Consider the following 15,462-nt stretch of genomic DNA (forward strand, 5'->3'; position numbering starts at 1 on the left):
CGTGCAACTCACTACTGAGACCTCTTGTTGGGCATTTACTACCCTGTTTAGGACTTCTTTTTGGTATGGACTTAAACTTTTGACCAGCTAGTATTTAGGCTGATTTCATGGTGTTCGCGTTTTTCCTATTAAATGCTAAAACAGTTTTTTTTTATTTTCCCTTTTCTTGTTGTCATCTTTCGAAGCTCTATTCAAATACGTGGTTGAGTCTAACAACGCAAAATGCATATTTTTTCTTAAGATTTTGGCCAGCAGTGTATATGAGCAAATGTAGAGCCTGCAAAAGAAAGCCATTGAGCAAATCTTCACCATACGTATCAGTCAATGAAATTGCAGTTAACTGAAATAACTGGTTAAGACAAATAAAACGTAGATACTTTTGTAATTAGGGAGTCAATAATGTTTTACCACATTGCTCACTGAGTAGTTTGTAAGGGTTACACTGAAGTAATGTCAAAGTGAATTATTCAGTCATACCGAAGGAATAGAAATGTGTTACACGTCATGTGAAGTACGAAACTCAAACGAAGAGGCGCACATCAGGACCATCTAACGTTAAATAAGATTTATTCAAAGAAAGAATAAAAAGTATTGTCAAAGATGTCATTGGTCGCAAATTTCGTGCACCTTATGGCTTCCCTCCATATGACATTGCACCAGAGTTGTGTCCTTCCTCCATATTTCACTCCAGTTGCATCTTCGACAAATTAGATTATAAAGGTTTTGTGTGTCTAAAAACATTCGATGAAAAGGCAACATTCATGCAAAATATTTATGTACCTACAGCTTTGTCAGCTGATTATTGTAATATTTAAAGTAAGAACCTCAGTTCTTGTTATATGCGGTATTGTAGTTAATGTGCGATGTTTTCAGATTTACCTATTTTCGAGCAAGTATTATACAGGTTATCTTTATAATGCGAAGAATCACCAGGAAAATTGTGGACTAAAGCTGAACTTCGTTAAATGACTGAGGCTTTAGATAAATAAAAAAAACATATTGATCACGTGATGTAAGGTGAAACACAATAATTCATTATTATATACAAAGCAAACAAACATATTGGAGAGTCGTCTTACTGCCGGATCAATAAAACAAATAACAGTTATTTCATCACATGATGTCTTTCGATTGATCAACTTGGTTCTCGAATAAATTTAGACAAGACGAGTTCTTATGACAAAAGCTGATGCTTTGCATTAGACTGGTAACATCAGTTCTACCAAGAAGCGATACGCGTCATCACGTGACTGGTACTTCTTGTATTATAGACAAAGGCTGAAACCTCAAATATAATTTACTTGGCCAGTGAAGTGCATTGCTGTGTACGATCTTTTTCTACACAATATACGAAATTGTGTTAACATCCTAGGCCCGGCATGGCCTGGTGAGTTAAGGCGTTCGACTTGTAATCAGAGGGTCGCGGGTTCGAACCCTCGTCACACCAAACATGCTCGCCCTTTCAGCCGTGGGGGCGTTATAATGTTACGGTCAATCTCACTATTCATTGGTAAAAGAGTAGCCTAAGAGTTGGCGGTGGGTGGTGATGACTAGCTGCCTTCCCTCTAGTCTTACACTGCAAAATTAGGGACGGCGAGCGCAAATAACCCTCGTATAGCTTTGCGCGAAATTAAAGAAAAAACAAACAAACATATTAACATCCTCATGGGCAAAGTAAATATTATATCTTAGAGAAAAATGAAGACCCAAAGACAACAAGAATGAAAGAGCTTAAGTGTTTATTTGGAACGTATATTTATGCCAAAATTACATATAAACACATTAAATAAAACTGGACTTCAGTGCTGTGAGGTCAAAACAGTTTGCACCCGGCGAATTTTAACTTTTAGACAAAATGTTAGAGAGTATGATTTTTGGAACAACACATGTGCTATGTAAGAAAAAAAAAAGAAATTGAAACATTGTGATAGATCTCTGAAATTAACAGATGGTGAATACTTAAACCCGACTGGACTGAGTAAGTCTTAGTATGATGGCCTGTTTTGACGAACAGCAGTAAAAAATGTATGGTGATTTTTAGGGCTCTTTTCACTAACTTTCTTACAGGGTTATTCAAAATATTATCTCTACAACTATTCCGAGTTTGAAAATCCGCCTTTGTGATGAAAAAGATAGTTCGATTCGTTCACTTTTGGAAAGAAATTATGATGCTTTCTTTTTGTATTTAAATCCATCGTTTGCTACGAACTTATATGTAATCATACCCGCCCTCTTGCACATCACCTTTAGCATAGCATAGCATAATTTTTAGAGACAACAAGGGACCTATTGGTCCATCTCGGCTGTTCCATCTTCTAAGTCAAGCTAAAAGAATTAAAACCAGCCCTTCTCACTCATGTACGTATCAAGTTTTCTTTTAAACTCACCCAAAGTTACTTCCTCCATACATCCAAGGGCAATTCATTCCATAGATCAACCACACTATCTGAAAAATGAAACTGTCTCAGCTAAAAACAGTTTCTACCTTGCCTAAATTTACATATATATTCCCTAGTTCTACAATTCTCGCTGTTTATTTTGAAAAATGTAGGTACATCAACATTATCAAATCATTTTACAATCTTAAACACTCCAGTAAGAACCCAACTAACTTTTCTTTTTTTCAATAGAAAGCAACAGATCTTAATCTATACCCATATGACAACACCTCTTCCCAGGTACAACTTTAGTAACCCTTCTCTGAACCTTTTCCAACAATTCGATGCCTTTCGTTAGGTAAGGAGCCCAAGACTGAACTCAATATACCAAATTTGACCTTACCAGTAACTTATACAATAAAATTATAACATCTTTAGATTTGTATTCAACATTTCTGTAGACACAACGTAAAGTCTCTGAGTGGTAGAGCAATATCTCCTCTGGTTCACACCACTAGAAACTGGGTGGGCAGACCACAGATAGTTCATTGTGTAACTTTGTGCTTAATTCCAAACAAACAAACACAAATAAAAACAAGTCCTATTTATACTGCCTCAGTGAAACTATGTTGACTATCCATTAAAGTTCTAAACTTTATTAAATGATTTTTAATGTATCTTTTTTCAGACTTTTCAAATCTTTTCTCACAACTGATGTAAGACTAAGAGGCCTATAGTTATTGAAACAACTTCTGTTACGTCCTTTGAAGATAGGGATGACAGTAGCTAGTTTCAGTCTGTTGGTGCTTCTTACAGTTCAAGGACTTACAAAAAATTGTGGGAAGTGGCTCACATATCCAATCCTTGACCTGTTTTAAAACCCTCGAGGAAATTTTATCTGGTCAAGGAGCCTTATCATTCTTTAAACTTCCCAGTTTAATTTTAACAAGCTCAGACTTTGTTTTAATATGTCACTCCTCAAGATAAGGAATACTGCTTAAGTCTTCATTAGTAAAAACTGAAGAAAAATCAGAATTTAATAACCTAGCCAGTTCGTAATCATCAGGTGCAAGTCTTCCTTTATCATTCTGTAAGGGTCCTATCCCCATACTAACATTTTGTTTACCTCTAATGTACTTAAAAATTCTTACTGTTAACTTTTATATTTTTAATCACATTGTTTTCATACATCCTTTTGGACATCTAAATTTCCTGTTTAACCAACTCTCTTGACCTTCTATAATACCAGTCATTTCAAAGCTTTTAAATTTGTGATGGTTTTCTCCATTTGATTATTTGGAATCAAACACAAGTCTACACAGTGGGGCATCTGTGCCCTGCCCATCACAGGTATCAAAACCCGGTTTCCAGACGTGTGAGTCCGAAGATATAACACAGTACCACTGGGGGGACTTTTCTTTAATTTTGTCTTATACCCTTTGCAAGCCAACCTGGTTTTTATTTGCAGTCACCTTTTTATTTATGAAAGGAACGTATTTGTTTTGACTATTGAACATTTTTTCTTTAAACATTTTCCACATTTGCTCAGTGTCCTCAAAATAATTCAGTTGCTCAATTCACAACAAATAATTTTTGTTGCATTCCTCCATTTTATTTTAAATTTGGAATAAAAGTATAGTTATTTCTGATTTCCATATGCAGCAAAACATTACACCTAATACAAACATAATCTCTTTTTACCTAAGTGTTCCCCAGTTTCCACTCCTCAAACATTCCTATATCAGAATTTAACAATAAATCTAAAACAGCATTATTTCTAGTAGTTTTCTTAACCATTTGATGGATTTAAATCAATCTTAAACAATTTCCAGAAACCTTTCTCCCTTATGGTTTGACTCTAGAATTTTCCAATCAATATGTTCGAAAGTAAAATGATCCATGATTATGACTTCATTCGCAGCTGAACTCTTAATCTCACTGAAAGATGTCTCGCTAATTTCATCAGTTTCATCTGGTTATCTGTGATATGCTCCTACTAAGGGCTTTATCCTTTGATATCTACTAACAAAGATCCAAATGGATTCAGTTTCCTTCCTATTATCTTTAATATTCTCAACTTTAACAAGATATAACTCACAGTTTTTATATATAAAGCCACTCCTGCCCTTACTCTTTACTACTCTGTCCGTATTAACTAACCTATAACCATGTATCTCAAAGAAATTTCTGTCATCAAAATCATCTGCATCTAACCATGTTTCAGTTTTTCCCATTATAGTAAAATCTTTTATTCCTACCGATGCCCTAAAATAATTTATCTTATTTCTCATATTTCCAGCATTACAATGGTAACAATTTAGTCTATTCTTATAACTACTTTTATACTGCATTTCTTATGCTAAGCTTTCCTCCAATAGTTCCTCGTCTTACAAGTTAAAGGCTGAAATACATTGTTCAATAGAACAGGACAGAATGAAATAATGTTACCATCTCTGTTTTAGATAGCATATATGAGTACATTCAGAAAAGTTATATGTATGTATTCACAAAGTGTGAGTAATGCATTTTCTGTGATTCAACTAGCACGGAAAAAAACTCTCACAAGATTGGCCTCCATACCTTAAGATGTTCAGGATGCTGCGATAATCATCAAGGACAACTCCAATGAAGATGCTGATTGGTCCTGTGGTAGAGTTCCGAACTTGAGAACTGGCAAGCTGCGTTAGAATCCATGCGATACCACAAAATATTCCATCCATTTTAAGCTGTGGATGCATTGTAAGCGACAGTTGCTGCCTTTGCCTGACTAGTTAGTGACACGATGCTGTTGACTAGTCAGCAGTTCAAAATTAAGGACGGTGATCAATAGTCTTAACAATTTTTCGGTAAATAAAAAACAAACAAACAAAACAAAAACAAAGAAAAAGATACTTCTGAAAAATTGGACAGTGCCTAAAGATGAAATATAGACAGTTACAATAGGTGAGATATACCATTTTCACGGATGAATTCTGGAACAGATTAAATTACTTTCTGGTAATTCTTGTACTTTAATTTTGCGATATACTAAATGAACACAACATCGAAATATAGAAGTTCTAACATTGAGCCAAGTTCCATGTCTGATACAGATCTTGTCCTTTTTCTATGTCAGAGAGGTGGGATACAGAATTTATGAAATTATTTGTGTAAACATTGTTTTTATTTTCAAGCGAATTCACTTTAGTTCTTCTGTTAGGACGTTACGCATAAAAAATATTTCATGGATCTGACTTTACCTGCACGATTTCATCTGAATTCAATTCTCATTTACATTGTTCACGGTGCAGATTAGGCATATAGTTATGATACACAATATATGAAGTCAATTTTACTTTTGTAGGAACTAGGTTAAGTTTAAATAATAGGTTATATTTCTGAGAATATTTAGTAATTTTACATCTCTTACTAGCCAGAAAATGTACACCTTAATTGATGAAAGAAATAAGTCAAAAACAGATCAATGTAATGTTTAAACACTATGTCTCTATTTTATAACTTTAAGTAATTTTCACAGTTTTGTTTGTAGTTGAGCAAAAGCTACAAAACAGGCTATCTATTCTTTGCCCATCACAGAAAACACTTAAACTTATTTTCTATGGAAATTCGTAGATTTGTCGCTGTTCCATTGGAGGGATTTTCTCATTTGTACAACCTATGATAATTTATAGAGTGTTTTTGTTTGTTTGTAATTTTACACTATCTGTTCGTAAAAGTTAAAACTAAAGCATATTTATCGGTTTAATTAAACACATTTTTCCTGTTTGCATTAACTTATTGAAAAGTTTTGCACGAATAGTTATCAATGAATCGAAAAGGTTATTTGAAGTTATAAGCAATTGTGTTTTTTGTTTGTTTGGAATTAAGAACAAAGCTATACAACGGGTAATCTGAGCTCTGCCTTCCACAAGTATCAAAACCCAGTTTCTAGCGATCTGAGTCCGCAGACATACTGCTGGTGTCACTTGGAGGCACTATAAGAAAGCAGAAATTTATAATTTTTTATTCAAACATTCAATTATAATTATTTTCTAGAATTTAATGAAGCGATAAGATGGTTCCAAAATCTATTGTTATTTAGGTGTGATGTTATTTCTACAGAAAGGACTGACTAAAGATGACACGACAAGCTATTACACTCTATGATAATAGTAATCAATGAAGTTTTTGCTAATATAAATCAAACATCAGTTACAACGCCACAGAGCTTTATTTCGTATTTAAACAAATGCAAACTGTCAAGTTAGGGCTTTTCAGATACTTTTATAGTATAGGAGGTCCTAGTTATACGTCGTCATTAATTTTTATTTTTATTTTAGAAACGCAAAGTGCTTCATAGTTTTTACTCAGTTCAGCCTATGGGTTTAACATGGATTCGGTCAATTTGACTGATTACGTGACCTCTTTTTACTCGTTTAAAATCCTTTTTTTTCTATACATTTAATACTTCTAACTTCTAATATAGTGAGTGTATATAGGTTTTACAAAATTTGGTAGTCTTTCAATTAACATTACAAATCTTTTACAACAAAACACAACATTTTTTTATTATCGATGATATTTAACCTTACATTTTTTTGGTACTACTAATAGTTATGCCCTATTAAACAATGCACAAAAGAATATGAACTAATAACATGCAAAAAGTAGACAATTTCTCCTAAATCTCAAAATATTTCTAACTTTCTAACTACCGTATATACTGGCGTATAAGACGACATTTGAGACCTATAAAAGATCCCTCAAAACTGGAGATCATCTTATACACCAAGTATAAAATGTGAACCTTTAATCCTGTGGTGTACGGTAAGCTTATACTGGTGTATCCGATATAGTCGGATAGTGGAACTGATTTCCAATGTACTGGTGATAGAATCAAATCAAAAGGACAAGACACATCTCCACTGAAGAGTTCGGCGAATATTATATTCGATCGAAGCTGACTTTGCATTTAGGATCAGTGATAATCCAGGGGGAATTTTATAATATTATTATTCATTGATCAATGAACTAAATTGTCTTTGATAACAGAGTACTTTTTTGGGGGAAATGTTTGGATAAAGATAACAAATTCCTAACAAAAAGTCATGTTTAAAATGTTTTATTTGCCTATACTGTGCGTAAAATCATAAAATGTATTGTATTGAATGTATTAACTATGTTCAGCAATTATATACACTTTATTTTCTTTGGAATACTGATTACTAAGCATTATTGGACAGCATTTCCTCAAAAGCTTATTTGGTTCCACTAATCAAGTGCATGATTCGGGAGGTCGCCTTATATGGCGGGTATAGTCTGAAACCTAAATTTTAACTTGAAAATTAGGAGGCCATCTTATATGCCTAGTCGCCTTGTACGCCAGCATATACGGTATTCGCTAACAACCGTTACAAATTCGCTTAAGCTACTTATTAAGTTTCCCATGGGAACTAAAAATGTACAAATGAAATTGACGCTCATCTGCTCAGAACACAATGTTATACAATCCGTTATTTGACAGATTAATACATCTCTAGGTAATATATAATTGAATGTCAAGGAACTATTAACAAATCCTAAAAGAGAGGATGCGAAAGTGGGTGTGGCAGGAGGTGTTCAATTTTCTATTTGATAACTCTGTAACCAAATAAAATTGAAGGCTATAAAAATATGATTTGTCTGAGCAATGACGATTTTATAGTGAATAATTTACATTTAATTTTGTACTTATTGTAAAGGTGGTAAATAAAATATTGAAGATACTTTGAGAAAGTATCACGAGTGCAAAACCATGAGAAATTCGCGATTGTTTTTTTAAATATTGCCTCACAGAATTAAGGCCTTAAAACATTTATACTATTAGCACATGGTTTATTAGCTAAGATTTTATATTACACTAATTGGTATAGTTATCACCATTAGATTCCGTCACGGAACATAGGGCCGCAATCGCTTGCGGATTCTTCAACAGGTATTTAAGTGAGTAGGTTGTTAGCCCGCTGCACCGAGCCGTCCCTAATTTAGTAGTGTAAGACTAGAGGGAAGGCAGCTAGTCATCACCACCCACCGCCAACTCTTGGGCTACTCTTGTACCACACTAATTGGTATAACAAACAGAAATTAGATTAATAAAACTGAGTCTGACCATTCAGCTGCTGGACTACGTCATATAAAGGCAGGGGAGGAAGAAGGTTGCTGGGTTTCTACGTGTTTCCTCATGTTTTGAGTGCTCATTGTAGTGAGTGCGTTTAGCGCAAAGTATCGTTGCAACCCTTCAATAATGAACAGCAAATGTAGTGATAGTAACAGTGTATGTGATGTGCGTAAGAAAAAGAGCAAAATATTGCAAAGTTTAAGTAATAATGCGCGAAGAAATGGTGAACGTGCGGTTGGTATTTGGCATCACTTGAAACTTCATCCAACAAGTGCATGTATGATAGTGATGAATGCTGACGAAATAAAGTAAATTAGGCACGCTTAAATCATTAGAGGTTACACTTACACAACAAAGAAGTGTTATAGATAGAAACGGAACGATTGCTGGCTTTATAGATTGAGAATCTTCACAAGAACACGCTAATCAACTTATTCCTCATTCAGGAAACGACGCTAAACTTGTATGATGGCTTTAAAAGGAATCGGAAGAAAAATCTGTTGGAGAAAATCTGTTCAAAGTTACCCATAGATGGTTTAACAGATTCCAGGCACAACATAGTTGAGAACATAAAAATTCAAGAGAGTCAGTCAGTGCCATGTGGATGCTACAAAATATTTTCTGAAGAAACGTTAAAAAAATGTATTGAAAAACGTGGATATATTCCTAGACAAGTATTCAATGTTCAAACTGGAGTGTGTTGGAAACGTGTGCCTTCTAGGACATATTATTGTGTGTGCGTGTTTTGTTATAGCAAAGCCAAATCAGGCTATTTGCTACGTTCACCGAGGGACATAAGAAGCTAAAGCCACTGCCCCTGAAGAATTGTGAAAATTCTCGAGCACTGAAAAACATTGTGAAATAACAGCTTATGGAAATCCCATCGCAAATTATTGATAACAAGGTAGATATTCGGCGAGTGGTTAGTGTGTCTTCTTTTTTTTTTTTTAAACCAGAAATGGAAACGCTTTCTGAGAAAATTACCTTACTTTTCGTGTTAGACAATGCTAGTGCCCACGATCTGGATTTTGAACAGTTGTATCCGAACATAAATATTGTATTTATGCCACCGAAGACACATTCATTTATGCAACCAACGGATCAGAGTGTCATTGTAGGCTTCAAGGCCTGTTATTTGCAATGGACATTCCAGAAACTTTAGTGAAATTAATGGCAGTGATAAACAAACTGTCCAACAATTCTGAAAGAAGTTTAAGATTTTTGACTTTGTTGAGTCGTTTTTTTTTTTCAAAAATGAAGTTTCAAACCACCAAACGAAAAGTGCGTGGAAGAAAGTATATTCTGATACACTGTATTTCTTCGAAAGATTCGATGACACAACACATATACATGGTGAAATAGTGAAACTAGCAAAAGAAGTAAGAAGAAATGATGTCGAAGAGCTGTTTGAGTCGCATGGTGTAGGTCAAAGCATTGAAGACATTGCTGAATTAGATAGACATACAATTGAAAGAGAAACTATGGATGATGACGATTTTCCTCAAAGATGCTCCACAGTCCAAGTGCCAAGAGATATGTCTGAGCATGTCTAAATTGCAACCGACATTATTTAAAAAAACATGACATCGTATTGGATCGATCAGCAAAGATGACACGGACTATTAGAGATTTTAAAACACAAAGTTGCAAGTAGGAAAGCAGACAAGCCTGGACACCATTTCAAAACAACAAAACCAAGGAACCCAGATAAGGTATTTCTGCTATCAAATGGAAGAAACTCCTGAGCCTATATCTTCTATAAAGATGGTGAATGCCAGTGATGATGATGACCTTACAACTGCATTTCCATTTCTCCACTAATACTCTCCCAACACCTTCAAACCAAACGCAATGCATGCACTCACCAAAATAAGAACATAAAAATTAAAGCTTATGGGAATGTCTTTTTGTTTGTTTGTTTTGTTTTCCATTTTGCGCAAAGCTACTTGAGGGCTATCTGCGCTAGCCGTCCCTAATTTAGAAGTGTAAGACTAGAGGGAAGGCAGTTAGTCATCACTACCAACCGCCAACTCTTGGGCTACTCTTTTACCAACGAATAGTGGGATTGACCGTCACATTATAACGCCTCTACGGCTGAAAGGGCGAGCATGTTTGGTGCGACCGGGATTGGAAAGTCTTTTTAGTACCAGCTGGTAGAGCGGTAAGCCTACGGATTTACAATGCTAAAATCAGGGGTTCGATTCATCTCTCTGGACTCAGCAGGTCGCCCGATGTGGCTTTGCTATAAGGAAAAAACACACAAAGTATTTTTAAAATGTTGTTTAATATTCTGCAATTTTTGTTACACGAACAAAGGTTTTCCCGTTTGAGTCTTTGCTTGAAAATATCACAAATATGTGTTCTATAAAAAGAATGAAACGGCTTCTAAGTGTACAAGGCTGCTTCGAAATGCTTATAAAAGTAGTTTTGAATAAAGTGTTCTGTAAATATAAATGCTGTTTTAAAAGGGTTTTGAACTCAGAATTAGTTATAAATATGTTTGTATCATGTGTTGTATAGTATAGTATAGGTATTGTACAGGTACAGTAAGCATTTTGGTTGCTATCTGTGGAACATATTCTTAAGTTATGACCCCTCTTCAATACCCTATTTCACTGTTCCTTATAGAAGAAATTACTTCGCTTCGAGTCGCAATGTTTACGTTGTTACTGCTCTTATATACTCCCTTCTCATTATTGCTATCGAGAATAATTTCCAGTTATACATCGTTTTGTTATAAGTTCAAACTTTCCGTTTCCTAACTCCAACATATAACAAAAATTCCCTGTATAAAGAAGCCGAAATAAAAAACAACAACACTCATTAGTTTCCTGTTTGAATAACATATCTACTTGATAGTCATCTGAAAATGAAATACTGACACTGAAAATATATTTTTCTGGCACTATGTGTGTGTGTGTAATTACTTAGTTTTCAAATCTTTACAAATCTCTTAAAAAAAAAAGCCTAGTAATTCTCTTATTTATTAATTAAAATGCTTAACCAACATCCATTTCGATAATAATACCAGTAGTTTTCTACAGTATTTCTAGAACTGATAACACTCTGGATTTGTTAATTTAATCTAGAAGAATTTCTTGGAGTGCGCGTTTCTTTATCTGCAGAGAATGCGCATTTTAACGTCTTGTAAACAAGTAATCATCAGACCAATACTTTACCAAGGTTTCAAGTATTGTCATCATAAGACTTCCTTACCATGAAGTTGCCCTTGTGCAAGTTTTGTACATCTACAAAGAACTTTAAGTGCATTTAAATCAAATAAATTATCTAGCTTTAATAATTTTACAAATTAAGTTGTTCTTTGAAAAGCGATTATTTACTTAATATTTTTTATGCATTTATTTGCTTATTAACTCCGCAATGTCAGGATCTAAACTTATTGTTTGATAACGAGGGCCATATCTACGAAATGGTCTGCCATCTTTATCGATCAGGAATTTTTCAAAGTTCCAGCTGACGTCAGAACGAGTAACAGGAGACCATATAATGCATTGTGGGTTCTTCAGAAATGAAACTGGGTCGTCGTGTGGAGTGGGAAGATGGTGTCGCAAGTATCGAAATACTGGGTGGCTTTTATCTCCGTTGACATCAACTTTCGCAAAGATAGTGATTTTAGACTCGAAGTTGTTTCCTGGTCGGACGTATCGAAGACTATTTATAATTTCCCCATTGGAGGAATTTTCCTGGAAGAGTTAGGTTTTCTTTTTACTTTGGAAAATATTAATGAAATTAATAAACAAAAGAAGTAAATTAAATTTTTTTTTACCATATAATGCTATCTTTTGTCGTTTTTATATAATTACGACAAATGGTACTTTCAGAGGAGGGAAGCTTTGTTGTTTTTTTTTTTAAGGGAAATCAACCGAAGGAAATAAATTAGGAGACTGAAAGATAAGAGCAGATAACAATTAATTTATACGATTTTTTCTCTCATTACCCTGGTTACAAAAATTTGTTCCCAAACGTTATAAATCAAAAAGCTTGATTCAGCCATTTCCATGTGTTCAACCAAATGTCTTTATCTGCTATACAAGCTTGTTCTTTGGAATGACTTACATTTTAATATATAAATCATATCATCTATGTGAAACACAACATCATCTTATTAGTGTAATGCTAAAAGTTATAATTTCATTAAACTTGCGATAGAAAATCGAAAAGTTCAGGCTTATAATGAGGTTCTTTAATTATTGATTTTCTTAGCTAGTTATTAGTGTTAAAGAGTCTGAAACAGCGAGTTTTTTTTATTTTAAAAAGTTACAGAATGTCTGTTGTTTAATCTTAGAAAAAAAACGGCAAAAACTCAACCCTCCCAAGTATAGAACTGGTTACTATACTTTACTTTGAATAGAAATTGCGGCATAACATCACATATATTAACAAAACTCCACTAATAAAATATTTACTACAATGAATAAACCTCGTCGTGAATTTGATTTACTGCTCAACTTTAAGACTACAACTATAAATATACATGGTATTAAATTTTTTCATCATAATTTTGTTTTAGAGCAAAACCTAAATAAATAACTGTGTTATGTTTCCCACAGGTAATCGGATCACAGATTTTAATGTTGTGAAGTTCCGTGTCTCAGAATATTTTACTCTCAGTTCTATTATTAAAAAAAAATTGAAATGCTAATTTCGAAGAAACCGCTGGATGGCTCACAGCTATTGTTACGCTACTGTATCTCGATGACACAGTTTGTTTGTTTGCTTTTTGAATTTTACGCAAAGCTAAACGAGGGCTATCTGCGCTACCCATCCATAATTCAACAGTGTGAGACTAGTTGGAAGGCAGCTAGTCATCATCACCCACCACACTCTCTTGGGCTACTCTTTTACCAATGAATAGTGGGATTGACCGTAACATCATAACGCCCCCACGGCTGAAAGAGCGAGCATGTTTGGTGTGACGGGGATTCGAACCCGCGACCCTCAGATTACGAATCGAGCACCCTAACCACCTGGCCATGCCGGGCCCGACGACTCAGTACTTGCATATACAAATTACAATGAGATTAATTTCATCTCTGTGCATTTGAACGCGAAAATATAATTAGTAGCCGGAGAAAAAAAAGTTGAGATAACTAATATCTGTAGCTAGCCTTAGTAATCGAAAGGATCGATAAAAGTGGATAAATTAATAGTAAAAAAATACTATTTTTTTCTGGTTTGGTTTTGGTTTGTTTTGAATTTCGTGCAAAGCTACACGAGGGCTATATGCGATATCTGTTCCTAATTTAGCAGTGTAAGACTAGAGGGAATGCAGTTAGTCATCACCACCCACCGCCAAAATCTTGGGATACTTTTTACCAATGAATAGTGGGATTGACTGTAACATTATAACGCACCCACAGCTGAAAGGGCGAGCATGTTTGGTGCGATGGGGATTCGAACCCGCGACCCTCGCCGGGCCTTCTATTTGTTTCTCTTGCAAATGCATAGTTTCCAAGAAGACAGAAGAAATTGCAGGTCACATTTAGGATATTAGGAGCTATTTGTACAAACGGACATGTTTTATGTAGGAAACATATGTCTCAGTGGTACAGCGAATTTACTATTTTTTTTCAGCTTATTACACTCATTAGGCAGTAACTTAATCATTTATATATATTGCTTGCGTGATTTTACTTGAAATAAAACAAGTAAAAAAATTTCACGTAAAAACGGAGATTTTGATTTCGAGAAAAAAACTAAAATTTTAAAATATTTATGTATGCCTGTATGTATGCTATATTCATTTGAAAAAAAAAAAAAAAATGGGTTTGCCGCGATAGCAAGTTAACGAATTTGATGGCTTTGAACACGATTAAGATCCCACAAGATATACTTTACATCTATAAATTACAATACAATAATAAACTCACCTGGTGACCGAATTGATTACACGGGAACCCCAAAATTGCAAGATCTTCTCCGTATCTGAAGAGGAGCTCGTTCATTTGGGTATAGTCCCGCACTGTCGTCCCTCACAACGAAGCAACATTCTCGATCAGTACAACCTTCCCTTGGTACTTGGAAAAATTCACTATTTCACCCGTCAACAACTTAGCAGCTAGATCATAAAATGATTTGGCAATACTCATTATAATAGGTATAACGTCAGTTGTGTGTAGTGAACAAAAGTCCTCGATGTATAAACTAAGGATGGCTTGAGATCAAGCGTATTATTTTATAAACAAGCATGCGCAGTCTACCCGACACGCACGTTTTACCAAAGTGGTTGCAAAATGAACGTACAGGTGTGTCTGCGTTTCACTTAGGAACGGAAAGTATAGACCAAAACCGTAAAATTGTCAACCGCTTCAACTAATTGTATTTAAGCAGTAAGAAATTACATATCAGATATAAAAACTATCTAAAATATACCTTACAATGACGTTAATACACAGATATGTGATGTATGAACAGAAATATTACCATTTATCAAGAAAAGATTAATGAAATTCTTTAAATAATGATCCGCTATGAACATTGCAAACTGAACTGGGAATATATCTTTTTTTTTAATCTAATCATAAAATAAAGATAAGAGAGATATAAAAAACGAAGAAACAAAGTACAGGCTGTCGTCAATGGTGAAAGTTTTTAGTTCACTTAGCACTCTCTAATGAAATATCTGAAATATCAAGAATTTAGACGTTGGACCTCAGGTTTACTCGGACAAGAGCGTCAAGTAAGCAGACCCATTGATCCTAAATTACTTTAATAAACTGAGTTTCGACAAGAAGAATGTGAATTAGTATGAATACTTATTAGCATATTACCCCAAACAAAGTTTCGAGCTGCTATTTACTATTTTATTTTTTTCTGAAGCTCGAATATACAAAAAAAAGTTGCGATAAAGAAAAACGTCTGACCACCCAGCGACATTTATAAAAGTAACAATGTCTATCATCCAGCATAGTGCGGTTTGTTTGTTTT

General features: G+C 34.4%; 1 protein-coding gene across 1 annotated transcript; it reads right to left on the reverse strand.

The window, feature by feature from the left end:
• Positions 1-11,479: 11,479 nt before the first annotated feature.
• LOC143249395 (glutathione peroxidase 2-like) lies at positions 11,480-14,864 on the reverse strand. The gene is made up of 2 exons (XM_076499181.1): positions 14,406-14,864; positions 11,480-12,218 (listed from the first exon to the last, which is right to left on the reverse strand). Exons 1-2 carry the CDS (start codon positions 14,622-14,624, stop codon positions 11,874-11,876), a joined length of 564 nt encoding a protein of 187 aa, XP_076355296.1. The 5' UTR covers positions 14,625-14,864; the 3' UTR covers positions 11,480-11,873.
• Between the last annotated feature and the right edge of the window lie 598 nt (positions 14,865-15,462).

Source organism: Tachypleus tridentatus, chromosome 4 (assembly GCF_004210375.1).
Source record: "Tachypleus tridentatus isolate NWPU-2018 chromosome 4, ASM421037v1, whole genome shotgun sequence".
Classification (NCBI taxonomy): domain Eukaryota; kingdom Metazoa; phylum Arthropoda; class Merostomata; order Xiphosura; family Limulidae; genus Tachypleus; species Tachypleus tridentatus.